We start from the raw sequence: 16,969 nt of genomic DNA, 5'->3' as shown, positions 1-16,969 counted from the left end.
CAGTGAAGAAGCATGTGGTGGGATGGGGATGAAAGTAAGCAGTTTAAAATATGCTGATATTTCTCTTTTTATCTTTAGACCCCAGAAGAACTAGAGGATGATTCTGACTTCGAGCAGGAAGATTACGACGTGCGTAGCCGGACAAGTGTTCAGACTGAGGATGACCAGCTCATTGCAGGGCAGAGTGCACGGGTGAGTGGGCATCTAGGGTTTGGTTTAGTCCACAAGGGTTGTGTTTTCCAAAATGGTTTGAAGGAATTTTTGAATTCTACAGACCTGGGACCCCAGAGATTCATGACTCAGAAATCTATGCTCTTATCTGGGGTTGTTTATTAATAATTCACATTTTACACAGTGGAAATAACCACCACTGCTCCTGATTCCAGCTAACCCCCATCTTTATCTAACACTTAAATCATAGCAGCCACATCAAAGCAAACCCTTGTGTGCATAATTGACTTTGTTGGGGTTGGGATTATAATTAGACTATAAACGGGGGATGCTGTAAGACTCAAATTTTTCTTTGACACAGTTACTCAGCCACCACTGTTGTGCTTGAAGACACTAAATTTGTTAACACAAATAGCAATGACAAATGGGGAATCAGGGTCCTACTTTGTTGATGGCTGGGCCATTGCTCCATCCTTTGGCCTAGCTTTTGTGATATTCAATATCACATCTTGTGAAACTGGTTCAAGGCCATCAGGTAAAGAGACAACTTTTGATTTCCCTCCGATACCTACTTTTGCTGGGGCAGTAACCCTGGATCTATCTGCCACATGATAGAGAAAGAAATTATAGAGACATACTAGAAATATGCCAGTGTAAGGAATGGAACAGAAAGCAACAGAGAGAGCACCAGCTCTGCCTGACATTGAGTACTCCATGACGCTATTGACCAACACACTGGTCCAAAGAGCATCCTGAAATTGGACCAAGCTGATTAGCTATATCGCCCAGAGGGTAGGTGTAGATGATCAAGGCAGGTGGTAAGAGATTAAATCTTTAGGGATTGCATTAATATTTTCCTCTTTTTAAAGACTCAGTTTCCATAGAACAAAAACAATCAAGTTATACCATAACTGATAATTAGATATTCTAATTTTCTATGTTAAGTTTTACTTAAAAGATATTGAATAGGAGGCAGGATGTTGAAAAAGAGGTGGTAATTTAGGTTGGGGATTGGAAAACCCAAGAAAGCTAATACTGCTTTAGGAATTTTGAAAGAACAGTAGGAAACAATTAATCAGAGGTTAAATTAAAGAAGACTTGAAGGAGATATTGAGTCGAGAAAGACCTTGTACCCAAAACCCAGTTTCACATATGTGCTTATGTCCTGATATTCTCACCAAACAATCAAATGATCCAGAAGAGTATAAATGGACATTGATAGGAGAAATGTGAAGGTAAAGTCAGAACATCAAAGGCACATTGGCTTTGATTTCAGACAGACTTGGTTTCAAATTGTTAAGGGCAGAGCGAGGACCATGCTCAAAGCTACATGTTGCTTAATTTCTGAGAGTTTCAGATCCATCATCTGTAAAGTGTGAATAATAGACTGACTTGATAGGATTCCTTTGAAGATATAATCACTTAATACCTATAAAATAATGGGCACAGTATCTGCCATACAGTAAGTGCTCAATGAAGATGGCTGTGGTAATTATCCTTTGGAAGAGAAACCCCTTCTGATCAAGTGATGGTGACAGTGGAAAAGTACATGAAAGGGCACGGAGCCCCATACTTCAAAAATTCCTTGCAGATGCTATTTAATCCCCCCTGAAATGTTGAAAATTGGAAAGGTCAGTAAGCTGAGAATCTTTTGAGGCTGTGTTGGCATAATACCAAACTAATTAAACAAGTCAATTCATCTTCAAAATTAAGTAAAAGCAGCATTTTTATGTCACTGACAAAGGACAAGTTTGAGTAATTCATGCAAACATTAAGCAATTCAAAGTCAATTTGATTGACTGTAACTCAGTATAGATACAGCCCAGTGTCCACTGACTAGTTTTCTCAGGGACCAAGACAATTGTACAACCTTTATCTTGCTTTATAATCACTATCTTGTCAAAATGGCATGATTAGTCCCACTTTTCACAGGGAAACATAGAGTCCCAGTGTACTTCTGTTTCATGCATCTTACTTACATTAGATATCAAGTCAATGATGACGGGTGGAGATAAAACTCAGATGGTTCCTGCCCTTATCATCTATTATTTCTTCACACTATTATATTTTGGAGGTTTTCTCAGTATGAATTATGACTGTGGTCCAAGATAGTAAGAACAAAGTACTCCTATAATCCAGCACTTGCTAATTTGTCCATCATGTGGTCTGTGTGATTAACTTGCAGCAGACAGCATTACTTATTGAGTCAGCCTATTTTAGCCTGTAATTATATGATGACAAATCAGAGATACAGAATTATGGCTGTTAAGTTGGAAATAAGAGGGTGCATTGAATTGCTCAGATGATAGATGGTCGAACTTTTGACCAGCAAAGTGTAATAAGTTGGTCGAAATTGTGAAAGAGGTGAACGTTGCTTTTGACTGAGGTACTAGCTCTTCCTAGCAACCAGTCCTGCCCTCTTCATGGTATTATTTTGTGTTTTCATTCAAAGAAATTCTTCCTCTCTGAAAAGGGTAAATTAATCTAAAAGGAGGTTAAAGTGGGAGATAAGCTTTTAGTAGCCCCCCTCCAACATTGCTCTCAAAGTCAGGAATTAGAGTATCTTTTTATTTCCTTTGTATGTCCCTGCCTGCTGTTTATCTACGACATTTTGAGGGTGATGGAGAGGGGGAGGGGAATGGAATTGGATAAGGATGGTGGTGATCTGATAAAATAAGGAGGTGATCTTACCCTTTGATCCTAACAGGACATCTTCCAAACTGTTTCTTCACAGGTTGACATAATTAACATTGGTCAGTGACAACTCTTGGGCACTTAACCTTGGTGATAGAACATACTATTCAGAGTCACACAGACCTGATTTTAAATATGGGCTCAGTGAAGCTGTGTGACTTTGGGCCAACTTTCTTAACCTCTCCATGCCTCATCTACTTGTATCTTTAAGAGTGACACACAACATCCTTCCTCATAATGTCATTAGGAGAATGGCATGATAAAATGTATGACAGGATTTCTCATAACTACATAATGAATAAGTTGACGGTGAAGATGGTGATGATGCTTATAGCCTGAGCTAATCATTCATTAGAGGATGACCAAATAATTTCACCTGAAAGAGCTGGATAATTCAGACAATTATGGGTTTTTTATTTGAATTAATGGGACAATTACTTCAATTTTCCCATTCACATCACAGCCTGAGACTGGAAAGAGTTAAAGGACCGACATTTCTTAACTACTTATATTTATTATCCTATTTTAAAACCAAGTGAGTAGAAACAGGCACATTGAGTGTTAACTCCTTTAATCATTATTTATAAACAGTTCTTATACTTGATGCCTTAATGTTAGATTTTTTGCATATGTTTAAGAAATGATCTCTTGTCAGTTTGGGGGCCTGTAGACTTCAGAAGTCATTTTTCTCCTGGAGATTGGGAAAGTGATTATATGAAAAGCTCCTTGAGATTTAGGTTGAATAAAAGACGCTGGGCTATTTGAATGGTTGTTGGCTTGTATGAGTGAGATGAACTTCTTAATAGGTAGAGATTACAACATTAATCCCCCAAAATGGTTGGCTGTTCCAGGGAAAGTCTGGAAGGGACTTTGAGGTAGTGGAATGAATCCTTGTAGATAGCACCAATTTGGGACCCCAGACCAGCCAGATCAGTAATGGAAAACTGTGCTCAGCTACTGTGATAAGAAGCTGCAGAAATTCTCAGACTGCCCCAGGTGGTCACACCACACAAACAGAAGAGCTAATGTGTTCCCCTTTCCCCTTGGCCATGAAAATAATTTCTCTCATGTTCCCTTAGTTTGAGGGAATGGACAGTTGCATGTTATGTGTTTTGTATGAAGTTTAATTTCAGTGTAGCTAGCCTCTATTTTCTTTTCTAGCTAGAACAGCTTTAATGTGTTAACATTTCAAACTGCTGAGTTACATTGATAAGACCTAATTAAAACTCACGTGTTGAATTTCAATTTGATTAACTTGCAAATTTCGCAGTTTGTGATCTACTGTTTATAGATAACCTTTTTTTAAATTCCACTTTCAGAAAAGGTCAATTATGAATTTTTAAAAGCAAGAGCATTTTACGAATATTTAGGAAAAGACTTAAGCCTCATTGATAGCTACCTAAGCAGAAGCAAAGTTAATGATACTTGTACTCAAGTCACACACCATTAAGTGTATTATGCAGGTCAAGCACCCCTAGTGTCAAAATAGTATCTTTTTTCTTTTTGCAAATATGCTTTGAAGGGGTCAATTTTTCTTCAGAATTGTGTCCTTAGAACATGTTTATAAGTTCTAGCAACCTCTTTTGAATTATATTAATGCAGTAAGTGGGGAAAATGTTTGGGCAGTCAAAACATATTTATTGAGCTTCTACTCTGTGCAGGATATGGAGGCCTCCACCCTAAGGAAGCACATAGAGAAGTCAGAGGTAGGGCATTAATAGGATAAATTAGGAAGCAAATCAAAGCAGTTAATATTCAAGTGCTATGTTGTATAATGGAAACTCAAGTGCTATGGTTGACAGCAGTGTACACCCTTCAATGCACACATTAACATTTTGGGACAATGAAATAAAATATGTATTCTCTTCCATCTTAGGATTGAATGTATAGCCTGGAAGTCTGCTGAGAGTTTTACAGATGCTTTTACAGAGGAGCACCTAGTGAATGCTTTAAATGATGCTGGTTTAGGACCTGTGAGGTCTAAGTAATACATGATTAGCTCTTTTGTATAAGAAGGACAATGAATCTAGGACAGCATTAGGTCATCAGACAGGGATGCTTTAGAGAAAAAAAAAAGGACATATTTAATTTCTGCAAATCCAACCCTATCTCAAATGCAATGGAAGAGCTGCTTTGTGATTATACATTATTATAATACAGTATAGAATATGTGTTTATAATAAACTCATATATCAAGTACATTTTTAAATACAGTTTTTGAAAGTACTTTAAAAATATATTTCAAAATAGACTATTCTAAATATTTTAACTGTAGTATTCACACAAGTTTGGCTTTTTAAATGTGGATTATAATTTACATATACTCATGCATATCTAAACATGCATACGCATACAGACACAAACTATATAAAGTCACATGCATGCATGGAAGTTGCTAGATGGTGGCTATCCATTAGTAAAGGCATATGGGAAGCCACTAGTCCAAGGACAATTTTATGTAAATCAGACAAAAATACCCCTTCCTCTGGGTGCTGCCCAACACCAGGATGCACAGCCTGGTGGGCAGTGCTTATGTTTTCAGTGACTACTGACCCGCTTGGCTGAGGACTGATGTGCAGTACATAAGCTACCTGGCCATGCACGATGATCCAGTTGTGTACAATGGTTATAAGAATGATGTGAACTTACCCCGGTTTGAATTCTATTCCTACAGCATATTAGATGTGTGATTATTAGGAATTTAATCAATTTCTCTTGGCCTAGATATTATCATTATTAGAAGAAGTAAATAATAGTATTGGAATGATTAAGTAGAGTAAGTTATTTGATAAACCTAAACCTTAGCACACAGTACCTGGTATAGGTACACAAGGAATCATAACAATCATCTCATTATAGATAGTCACGTAGACTCTGGGCTCAGCCCTTCCCTTCATAGCAACTAATAAGCCAGAAAGGTAGCTGGAAAGGAAAACTAATGGCAGAGGTTATGATAATAGTATGTTAACAATGATTCCATTCATGCTTGCTTTCATTTTGAGGTATTTACTGTGTCTATATTGTATCTGAAGAAATTAAGGATATGCTCCACATGGCAGTGAGGTCTTTGCCCAAGTCTGTTACAGAGGCTTGTGGAACCCCGTTTTTCTGAGCTCATGTCCACTGACATTTCTATTAGAAATATAAGCCATCTTTCCTCCAAATGATTCACTTGCATTGGGAGGAAGTTTACAATGTAAGAAGCAGTTATCTTCTGTTATTTTACTTCTGCATTGCAAAAAAAAAAAAAAAAAAAACACTTTTGTAAATTTGCCAAATTGTGCTCTCTTGGTATATGTCCTGGAGAATATACACATCCCAGAACCAGAGGGACGTATGTGCTGAAGGGCCTATCTGCGTACTCCTGTCTTTGAAGCAGGTTGCACATGGTTCTGGGAGGATGCAATGAGGTGATACCAAACATTTCACTAAGTGCCTGCTACAGAAATGGTGATTAATAATATAGTCAATTCTCATTGTTTTTGTTAGTTATGTTCTGTAAAGTCACAGTGAACATTTAATTAGGGAATATTTAATCATTGCTCGTAGGTAAAATACAGGGTTACGTTCCTGAGAGCTGCCAGTCACAATGTTTTCTTCAACTGATCAATACATAACCACATTTAATGCGCGTTTATGTTTAGGCACCTTCTATTTTTGATTCATTAACATTGAACTCACGGCCAACAGCATTGTAACTCATGTCTGACTGAAGCGCACATATAACACATGTATTTTCTGCATGAGGCACATCTGGCCCCCTTGTGCTGTGAGACACCAGGCAGCACTTCAGCACTATGCTTGGGAGACATTTTAAACAGCAAAATCGCCAATGAAAAGCACAAAGATACGAGAAGTGTGGCAGTAAACAGACCACACCAAGCACAGGTGTTCACAGTATAAGAGTTAACAAAGAAGGCTGAGCAGCGCCTCGTTCAGCCTCATCTGGGGATATGCATGTCGAGTGACTCAAAGTTTTTGCCACTCTGCCCACGTTTGCCACTGATTGCGAAAATGCCACAAGTATTGATTTTGGGGATACAAGTAATATTTTAGCGTGTAGGCAAATGTGCAAATTATTAATGCATTCAGAATCCGTGAATAATGAGAAAGAAGACTACAGTTCTTTTCTTCCTACATTTCCATACTAGCAACTATTGAAAATCAACCTTTGCTTCCCAGTCTTATACTTGATCCCATTACGGCTTTTCTGTCTACGTCCTCAAAGGCTCTACGAAGAGCCATGGTCATCCCAGTGTTTCCATAAAGGAGGTGGAGGAGGCTGGGAACAGACACGACATCCCCGAGATGCCCTTGGTGGGGGATTTTTGGTGGCAGCTCTCTGTGGACGCCTTCCTTTACACTCATACAGTCTTCCCAGCCCCCCCCCACCTCACTTGGATACTCGGATATTGTTTAAAATTCCTCTCCTTTCCAGCAACAGAAGGGCTTTTTTCTTTTTTCTCTTCTCTGAACAGATTTCAGTGTTGAAAGAGGTGCATTCTTTCATCTGGTAAAAGTTTCCTGAGACCAAATATAAAAATTGTCCAGAATAGATTCTTTTGAACGAACATATGTCATCAAAGCGACAGAGAAGTTCTGTTCCTGTCAGCGTGCACGTAGCTTTGGATTTCTCTGTATTTTTCATATTTGGGAGTGGGAACAGGACTTGGGGGAGCTCACCAGCCTGTGCTCTTGGCCTCCCCGGGATGCAGAGGATGTACTTTCCAGAATGGCAGAGCGCCTCATAAGCCTTGTCAGGGCCTGGTCTCTGCCGTCCACAGAAGGCAGAGTCAACGTCCTTGTACGATCTGTACTGCCTTTGTCACCATTAGTCACGCTTTTTCTGTAATCCACACAGGCCATCATGGCACAACTACCGCAGGAGGAGAAGGCAAAAATAGCTGAGCAGGTGGAGATATTCCACCAAGAGAAAAGCAAGCTGGATGCCGAAGTGGCCAAGTGGGACGACAGCGGCAATGATATCATTGTGCTGGCCAAGCAGATGTGTATGATCATGATGGAAATGACAGACTTCACAAGGTGAGGCCCAGAGCCAGGGAGACGAAGATTTTCTCATTAAACCCCGAAGTGTAGCAATGTGTTTTAGCATCTGAAAGCCTGATGAAAAATTAAAAGACATCAAATTAAGGTGGTAGTATTATAAATTTACATGTATAATTCAGAATGATCTAGACTTAATTCCTAGCAGATATGTCTTTTTAGACAAGGAGAATAAATTCATTTTTGTAATTATTATTATTTTAATTGTCCTTAGTCATACAATCAGACCCCAGGGGACGGGTGACTCATCTTTGGTCTTTGCTATTTTGCAATGTGCTTAAGTATTATTCCTAAGATAAAGTGAATAATTTGTTTATGTCCCTTTAGAAAAATATATGTGTGTGTGTGTGTGTATGCGCATGTATACATATAATATGTTGTAATACTAGCTCGTGCTCTAGCATTAATATCGGCTCACATTTTACTCTTACATACTAAGGTACAACAATCTAAGATTCCACAGTTTTGACAGAGAAATTAAATTTGTGTAAGTTTTATTTTCTTTAGCTTTGATCTGGCACTTAAAATAAATCAAGAGACCAGTCAGAATTTTGTCAGGAGCCTTTTCCTCACCAGGGGTCATTGCTCTTTCTGCCATTGCATTTTGGTCTCGTCTGTAAAGGAAGGTGACAACTGTGCCCTTCCTACCACGCAAAGAGCAGAGCAAACCAAGGGAGAGCACAGCTCAGTGGGAACCTCTCTAAATTCTGAGTCAGAACATCAGGTGATATGCGACAAGTCTCTTACTGTCTTGGTTTATTTATTTGAAAAGTGGTAAAATGACACTGGTCTTACCAACTTCACAGGAGAGTTTTAAAAATCCAAAGAGATAGTGCAAGTATAAATTATGCTGTCATAGAAATGTAAGCTATCATTTTACTGTAGTTTTTTTCTTTTTTTTCTGGAAAACACAGACACACGTAAACAAAGGTGTTTTAATGATTCAGTATAGTATTTGTTATTGAAACTATGTAAGGTTTTTGGGAATGTTACAATATCATCTTTTGAATGACAAATTCTTTAATGGTTGTTGAATGGTCCTAATAAGAAAAGGCTATTGATTCTAGGTTATAATATAAAACATCTCTGCATCATCCCCTCTGCCTCTGGCCAATATGTACTAATGACATTGCTTGGCCCTTTTTTCAAATATTTTTAAATTGTTTTTTACTTCAGTGGAATGACTTCAGTGTTATGAGGGAGACCTTTGAGGCTTTTAAATGTCATTGTATTCATTAGAAGTTCAAATTTGTACATTTGGTTAGTTTCAGTGGACCTCACAGATTTATTTCACAAAAAGTATTAGTAGGAAAAAATTCTGAGCCATTATTTAAGTCTGAAATTACCTACAAATCAGACTCTCGTGGCAGCCTCAGTCATTGCTTCTCAAGGCCTGTGATGACTTAATCAGCTTGCTTTCAACATTTTATCAGTACTTTATCTGATGGATATTATGCAATCCATTAATAGCCTCACTTGAACAAATAATCTCATTAATTTAAAGTGAATGATGAATCTAGTCATAGTTTAGATCAGGAGCACCTTTTATAATTCTCTAGATTATATATAACTGTGGTCAAGGGAGAGAGATATATGTGAAGGGTCTTGTTAGATGATGTTAAATAAGACACACTTTCCATTAGTCTAAGTGTAGTTTTAAAAGTGAGAAGAAAGCCACTTCAGTTTCCTAGGGGGTTTATATAATTATTTTATGCTGATTTGAATAATGAAATGTCTAGGATGCTACTTGGTATAATTTTTCCCACTGCCTGATGAGTAGCTTTGTGCCCCTTTGTGGAGGGCAAAGGGAGAAGTACATAATTAATTGCTAGAGAACCAGAGGAGGATGTGAATTGGAAATGCAACACAGGAAGCCGAGGCTTCACTGCTGCCTCCGTCTGCAGAGCCTATTCCTTTGCAAAGAGACAGCTGACTAGTGCCTTTCCTTGTGGCTTCTCACCTAAGTTCACACACTTGGCCTTCTGCATATTATTATTATTGCCCTTACAGTTTTCATTTCAAGGAGGAATATTTTTAGCGCCATACCTCTAAACATTCCTTTGTACTATTTCCTCTTATGTAAAGGAAAAAATATTGCTGATTAGGACTTGAAACTTGGATATTCCTCTATGCGTTTAAAGGTATGTAGGTCCAAAAATACCCTTGCATTTATTACCTTGTTTTATTCTTATCACTAGCTAATTCATTAATTTGATTCAGTAATCTCAATGATGGCCACTCCATTATTATTAAAATTGGAGAGGTTCTGCCTCATTATTCGTGTAATGACTTCTTCATGGAGGATAAAACTGATTATGCCTTGTGTCTTTTTCCTGTTCAGTTCTTGACTTCCATCTCATGGGCAATGGCAGAAGTTCTGTCCTACACAGGGTGAATTTTTGCTTTTCATGCTACTTTCCAGAAAGACATAGCGTGTTGCCAGTGTTGTGTCCCAATAACAAAAGATGTGCAGAGACAGGGCAACAGCTCGGTTTAATTGTATAGCAAGAGCAAAGCTGTCTTTGAAAATCAACCTGACGTTCTGATCTTAACCAGAGTTGAGACTAAGGGTGGGAGGAACTTGTCAGGGTACAATCAATGGTAAAATCCTGAGCACTATACTCAGAAATCAAGTAATCACCTTATACTCCCCAAACTTTGTTCCTGCCTTAGTTCAGATGCTCAGTGCCGAGGCTCAGAGAGCTCTTAACCGTGTTTTCAGTTCCAATTTTCCACTCCTGCCATCCATGCTGCATCTGGCCAGTAAAAGGCGACCATGCAGCTTCCTTTACACCGAAGCATTCCTTAACTCCTCTTTTCACAAAATAAAAAGCTTTCTGTTTGTTCTCAAGGCCTACCTTTTTTGACCTTCGACCTTCTTTCTCTATTTTGTACATATTTAAAATTTGACCTTCAGGCCAAAATATAAATGGTACTTCCTGGAGTAGTTCAACTCATGCTTGTGCCGTCCCACCTGACTCCTCAGAATTCCCCAGATCTAGTCACCTGTTCTACTGCGCTGTCTTCATACCAAATAAGCTTCTGCTGATTGGTGACATTTCCTGGGTGTATTTTATGATAATCTAGTTCTGAAAAGAGGCTCCTGTGATTCCATACATCTTCAAACACACTTTTTCCATACTACATCTCATTATTGTGGAGTTACATTTGATGTTAATGAGCTGAGTTATTGAGAAGGCTATAGAAAAGACACCTTTGTAACCTGGATTAACTCAATTTGAATTTTGAGTACTGAGTTTATTAACTCAGAATATACTGACACATTGATTTTTCACATAATACTTTTTACCTTTTCACAAAATAAATGTGCATTAGTTGGCAAATGGTAGATAGAAGTGATGCAGTTATAGTTTTCCTTTCCTTTCTGGAGTGACCACTTACTGGGAAAGGCTCCAAATATTGGCTGTTGCATAGGAATCACCTATGACCAAAAGAAAAAAAGGTTACAAGAATCTATACAGTGGAGAAAATTATAGAGCTTGATGTTCTTTCCAAGGAAACCAAAAACACAATCCAGATATGATGGCTCTTGTCATTAGGGACACAAGATTCCCCAAAGCATCTTTTAAAACTTCCAAACTAAACTGGTCTAAGATAGGAAAACATGAAGGGTGCAAAACACGGGTTTGTTTGAAGACTGTGAGCTACAGCCATTGTGGCTAGTTTCCTTGTCAATGTTGCCTTCCGCTTATATATAGGAAGACTCAAACTCTGAGTTTTCTGACTCCTTTATGGGCACGATATTGTTTTGTTGTTGGCTATTTTTTTTATTTCAGAATAGTACGGGGGTACAAATGTTTAGGTTACATATATTGCCATTTGCATCGCCTAAGTCAGAGCTACACATGTGCCCATCCCCAAGACAGTGCGCACCTCACCCATTAGGTGTGAATATACCCATCCTCTCCACTCCCACCTGCCCGACACCTGATGAATGTTAATTCTGTATGTGCACATGAGTCTTGATCAATTAGTACCAATTTGATGGTGAGTGTATGTGGTGCTTGTTTTTCCATTCTTATGATACTTCACTTAGTAGAATGGGCTCCAGCTCTATCCAGGATGATACAAGAGGTGTTAGTTCACCATTGCTTTTTGTGGCTGAGAACTCCATGTTATACATATACCACATTTTATTAATCCACTCATGTATTGATAGGCACTTGGGTTGTTTCCACATCTTTGCAATTGTGAATTGTGCTGCTGTAAACATGTGAGTGCAGATTTTTTTTTTTTTTAACAGAATGTCTTTTTTTTCATTTGGGTGTATGTCCAGTAATGGGATTACTGGTTCAAATAGTAGTTCTACTTTTAGTTCTTTTAGGTATCTCCATATTGCTTTCCTTAGGCTGATGTGTGTGTGCCCACTCACATCACCCAAATGACTACAGCTCATTTAGACTTGTGCTGTCCAGGAGTAGCCGCCAGCCACATGTGGCCATTTAAAATGTCTTTTATTGTGGTATATATCATAAAGTTTACTATTTCAATCATTTTAAGTGAACGGTTCTGTGGCATTCGTATATTCATATTGTCTTGCAACCATTACCACCATCCATAACCAGAACGTTTTCTTTTTCCTTAACAGATACTCTGTACCCACTGAACCCTAAGTCCCCATTACTCTCTCCCCACGGCCTCTGGAAACCACCATCTACTTTCTGTCTCTATGAATTTGACTATGCTAGGTATATCATATAAGTTGAATCACACAATATTTGCTCTTTGTGACTGGCTTATTTCCCCTAGCATAATATCTTCAAGGTTCATCCACGTGATAGCATGTATTAGAATGGTCTTCCTTTTTAAGGTTGAGTAATATTCCATTGTATGCCTATGCCACATTTTGTTCATTCATCTCTTTATGGATATTTGGATTGCTTCTACCTTTTGGCTTTTGTGAATACTGTACCATTCATGGGTGTATAAATATCTATTCAAGTTCCTGCTTTCATTTTTTTGGGTATATGCTCAGAAGGAAAATTGTAAGATCATATGGTAATTCTACTTTTAAAATTTTGAGGAATCACCATATGTTTTTCACAGTGGCTTCACCATATTGCATTCCCATCAGCAATACTGAAGGGTTCCAATTTCTCTACATCCTTGCCAACACTTGTTATTTTCTGTTTTTTTGATAGTAGCCATTCTAAAGGGTGTGAAGTGGTATTTCATTGTGATTTTCATCTGCATTTCCTTAATGATTAGTGGCGTTGAACATCTTGCTCTATGCTTATTGGCCATTGTACATATCTTCTTTGGAAAAATACCTATTGAAGTCCTTTACAAATTGTTTAAGAGAGTTGTTCGCTTTTTTACTGTTGAGTTATAAGAGTCTTTTATATTTTTTTAATATTAATTCCTTATCAGATAACATGATTTACAAATATTTTCTCCCATTTTGTGGGTTTCCTTTCTTTGATGCGCAAAAATTTTTAATTTTGAAGTCCAATTTTTTTTTCTTTTGTTGCCTATACTTTTGATGTCACATCCAAGAAATTATTGCCAAATCCAACATCATGCTTTTCCCTATGTTCTCTTTTAAGGGTTTTGTAGTTTAGCTCTTATGTTTAGATCTTTGATCCATTTTGAGTTAATTTTTATATGCAGTGTAATATAAGAAACCTGCTTCATTTTTTACATGTGGGTATCCAGTTTTCCCAGTAGCATTTATTGAAAACACTACCCTTCTCCCTTTGAATAGTCTTAGCATCCTTGTGGAAAATCATTTGACTTTATATGTGAGGGTCTATTTCTAAACTCTATTCTATTCCATTAGTTTCTATATCTTTATGCCATTACTACGCTGTTTTAATTACTGTAGCTTTGTAGTTAAGTTTTAAAATCGGGAAATGGAGGCTTCCAATTTTGTTCTTTTTCAAGATTATTTTGGCTTTTTGGGTTGCCTTGATATTCCATGTGAACTTTAGGATGGATTTTTCTATTTTGGCAAAAAGTGTCATTGGGTTTTGATAGGGATTGCAGTTAATCTGTAGATCTCTTTAGACAGTATTGACATCTTAATAATATTAGGCCTTCCAAACTATGTACAAGATGGCTTTTCATTTATTTGTGCTATCTTTAATTCTTTCGGCAACATTATGTAGTTTTAGCATACAAATCTGGTTAAATTTTCTCCTGGACATGTTATTCATTTTGATATTATCGTAAATGAAGTTGTTTTCTTAATTTTCTGTTTTGGATTGTATATTATTGGTGTCCAGAGACACAACTGGTTTTTGCATTTTGATTTTTACATCCTGCAACTTTACTGAATTTATTTATTATTTCTAACAGGTGTTTTTTTTTTTCTTTTTTCATATAAGATCATGTCATCTGAAAACAGGATTTAATTTTGCTTCTTCCTTTCCAATTTGAATGTCTTTTATTTCTTTTTCTAGCCTAATTGTTCTAGCTGGGACTTCCAGTACTATATCTAATAGAAATGGCAAGAGCAGGCATCCTTGTCTTGGTCCTGATCTTATAGGGAAAAGCTTTGTCTTTTGCCATTGTGTATGATGTTAGCTGTGTGTTTTAAAATTTTGATTAAAATGAGATAAAATTATAAAATTGTTTGATAGTTTTCTAAAACCAAAAATCTATTTACCATAGGACCCAGTGATTTTGCTCTTGGACATTTATCCAGAGAAGTAACAATTTATATTCATCAAAAAATTTGTATATGAATATTTATATATTTATACTAGGTTTTTTTTGTAATAGCCTAAAACTGGAAACTACCCAAATGTTCTTCACTGGATATATGGTTAAACAAACTGTGGTACATCTATGCCATGGGCTATTATTCAGCAATAAATTATATGCTGTAACTTGGATAAACCTTAAGTAAATTATGCTGAATGAAAAACACTTGTTTCAAAAGATTATATACTCTGATTCCATTTTGATAGCATTCTTGAAATAACAAAATTATAGGAATGGGGAATGGATTAGTGATTACCAAGGTGTTAGGGATGGGATAGCTGGTATAAAGTATATGGGAGAAACTTACGGTGATAGAACAGTTCTTTGTCTCCATGTAGTAGTAACAACATGAAGCTATACATGTGATAATGTTGCATGAAATGTACACAAGTGAATGAACAACTGGTAAAGTATGAATAACCTCTAAAGATTTTACCAATATCAATGTCCTAGTTTCCCTATTGTAGTATAGTTCTACCAGATATTAATGTTGGAGGAGGCGGGGCAAAGGGTAAATAGGACATCCCTATACTTTCTTTGCAACTTCCTGGTAATCTATAATATATCAAAATTAAAAGATAAAAATAGAAGGAAAAAGTAAAATTAAACTTAACTCCTCAGTCACACTAGTCACGTTTTAAGTGTTCTATAGTCACGTGTGGCTAGTGGTACATACTAGATAGCACAGAATTGTAGAACATGCCTGTCATTACAAGAGTTCTGTTGGAAAGCATTACTGTAGACACTCTGATGGTCAAAGGAGCTTTAGAATTCACTTCCAACCTATGCAATGATAACATTAAAAGAAATTACTACCATTGCTACATAAGCTAAGTTCAGGGTCTTGTCCTTTAAAGATACTAGTTATTATCCCATAATTATTCCCCAACTACCAGTAAGGGCTGTCACACAACCTGGCACATAATCAAAAGGAAATGAGTAACTTTGATCCCCCAGAAATGGCACAATTATCCTTTCTATTCCCTTTCTTATCTGTTCATGATATGAGGAAAGTGGGTTATACCACTGATTCTGTGCTCATTTAAGGAAATCTTTGTCTTGAAACTTTCTTATAAGGGTGCTATATCATGCTCAGAACCATATATGAGATATTTGGGATTTTCCAGATAATTCAAAGGATTTTTTTAATTCATTTTCATGAGGCAATGGGTGTGTACATGGCTTTAACCACACATTAGTACTTCATATTTTTATGAATATTTAGACCATTCTATTTGGCATTTGACAATTTTTCTTATGTTCTTTTTCTGGGTATGACTTCTGTTTTTTATACTTTATAGTAATACATTTACTTATGTAGAATTTTAAAATAGGGAATTAAAAATTATTGAGGAAAAGGTAAACATTTCAACATACCATCTGGGGACAATTGGCTTCTGGTGTGGAAAAATAAAGTAAGAGTATCATTCTTATCTTACCCTATACAAAATATACAAACTGCATGTGGATTTAATATCTAAATATAAAGAAACTTTAAAATTTTAGAAGAAAATGGGAGAATATTTATAATGACCTTGTGGTAAGAGCTTCTTAAAGAACATGAAAAATGCAAACTTAGTAGAAATGATTGATACATTTAACCATAATAAAATTAAAATTTATATTTAAAAAATAATAAAAATAAACATACAGCACAAGACTAGAAGTAAATTACAACATAAATAACAAAAGATCAGTATCCAAATATGTGAAGAGCTTAGATAAGCAATTTAGAAAAAAAAAGTCAATAGAAAAATGTGCAAAATACTTACACAACTCAGAACAAAGGATATATAAATTATCAATAATAATGATAAATAAATGATAAGAGATTCAGTTTTATCAGTCATCACAGAAATGAAAATTAAATTTTTTTATATTCCTCAAAATACAAGAAAAGTGAAAAACATTAACATTTAAAATATTAAATATATCTACAGAAAAATACAGAAAAATAAATATACAACTTTAATTATTGTAAAGTAACTGGTACAACCATCATCCAGCTCAAGATACCTTCAAATGTATCTTCTAAGTCACAATACCCTTTCTCACCATTAGGTGCAACTACTACCTTGAGTTTTTGCAGTGCTGTTCTGATTTTTTAGAGGGGAAAAAAGCCTGGAGTTTGTAGCATTGGCTGATTTCCATAGACAAAATAGTCTCATTGTGGCAGGTTTTAAGCTACCGATATGTCAACTGGCTCTCCAAATTCCTGAAAATTTAACAATCAGCTCTTGTATGTATGAGCCTACTCCAGTACTCAAGTGGCACTACTTTGTTTTCTCTTCTTTTTTTCTTCCTTTTTTTTTTT

At 36.5% G+C, this 16,969-nt stretch overlaps 1 protein-coding gene across 8 annotated transcripts in view; it reads left to right on the top strand.

Moving 5' to 3' along the window:
• CTNNA2 (catenin alpha 2) overlaps nucleotides 1-16,969 on the top strand; it is a 1,068,594-nt gene that overhangs the window by 1,004,542 nt on the left and 47,083 nt on the right. For all 8 annotated transcript variants that reach the window (XM_069493843.1, XM_069493842.1, XM_069493839.1 and 5 more), the window contains 2 exons: nucleotides 79-192; nucleotides 7,727-7,908. In XM_069493843.1, the coding sequence (XP_069349944.1) occupies nucleotides 79-192; nucleotides 7,727-7,908 (296 nt within the window). The remainder of the gene's footprint in view (nucleotides 1-78; nucleotides 193-7,726; nucleotides 7,909-16,969) is intronic.

The sequence above is a fragment of the Eulemur rufifrons genome, chromosome 19 (assembly GCF_041146395.1).
Source record: "Eulemur rufifrons isolate Redbay chromosome 19, OSU_ERuf_1, whole genome shotgun sequence".
NCBI lineage: Eukaryota > Metazoa > Chordata > Mammalia > Primates > Lemuridae > Eulemur > Eulemur rufifrons.
The sequence above is the reverse complement of the archived record's forward strand: the minus strand, read 5'-3'. Positions and strand labels throughout refer to the sequence as shown.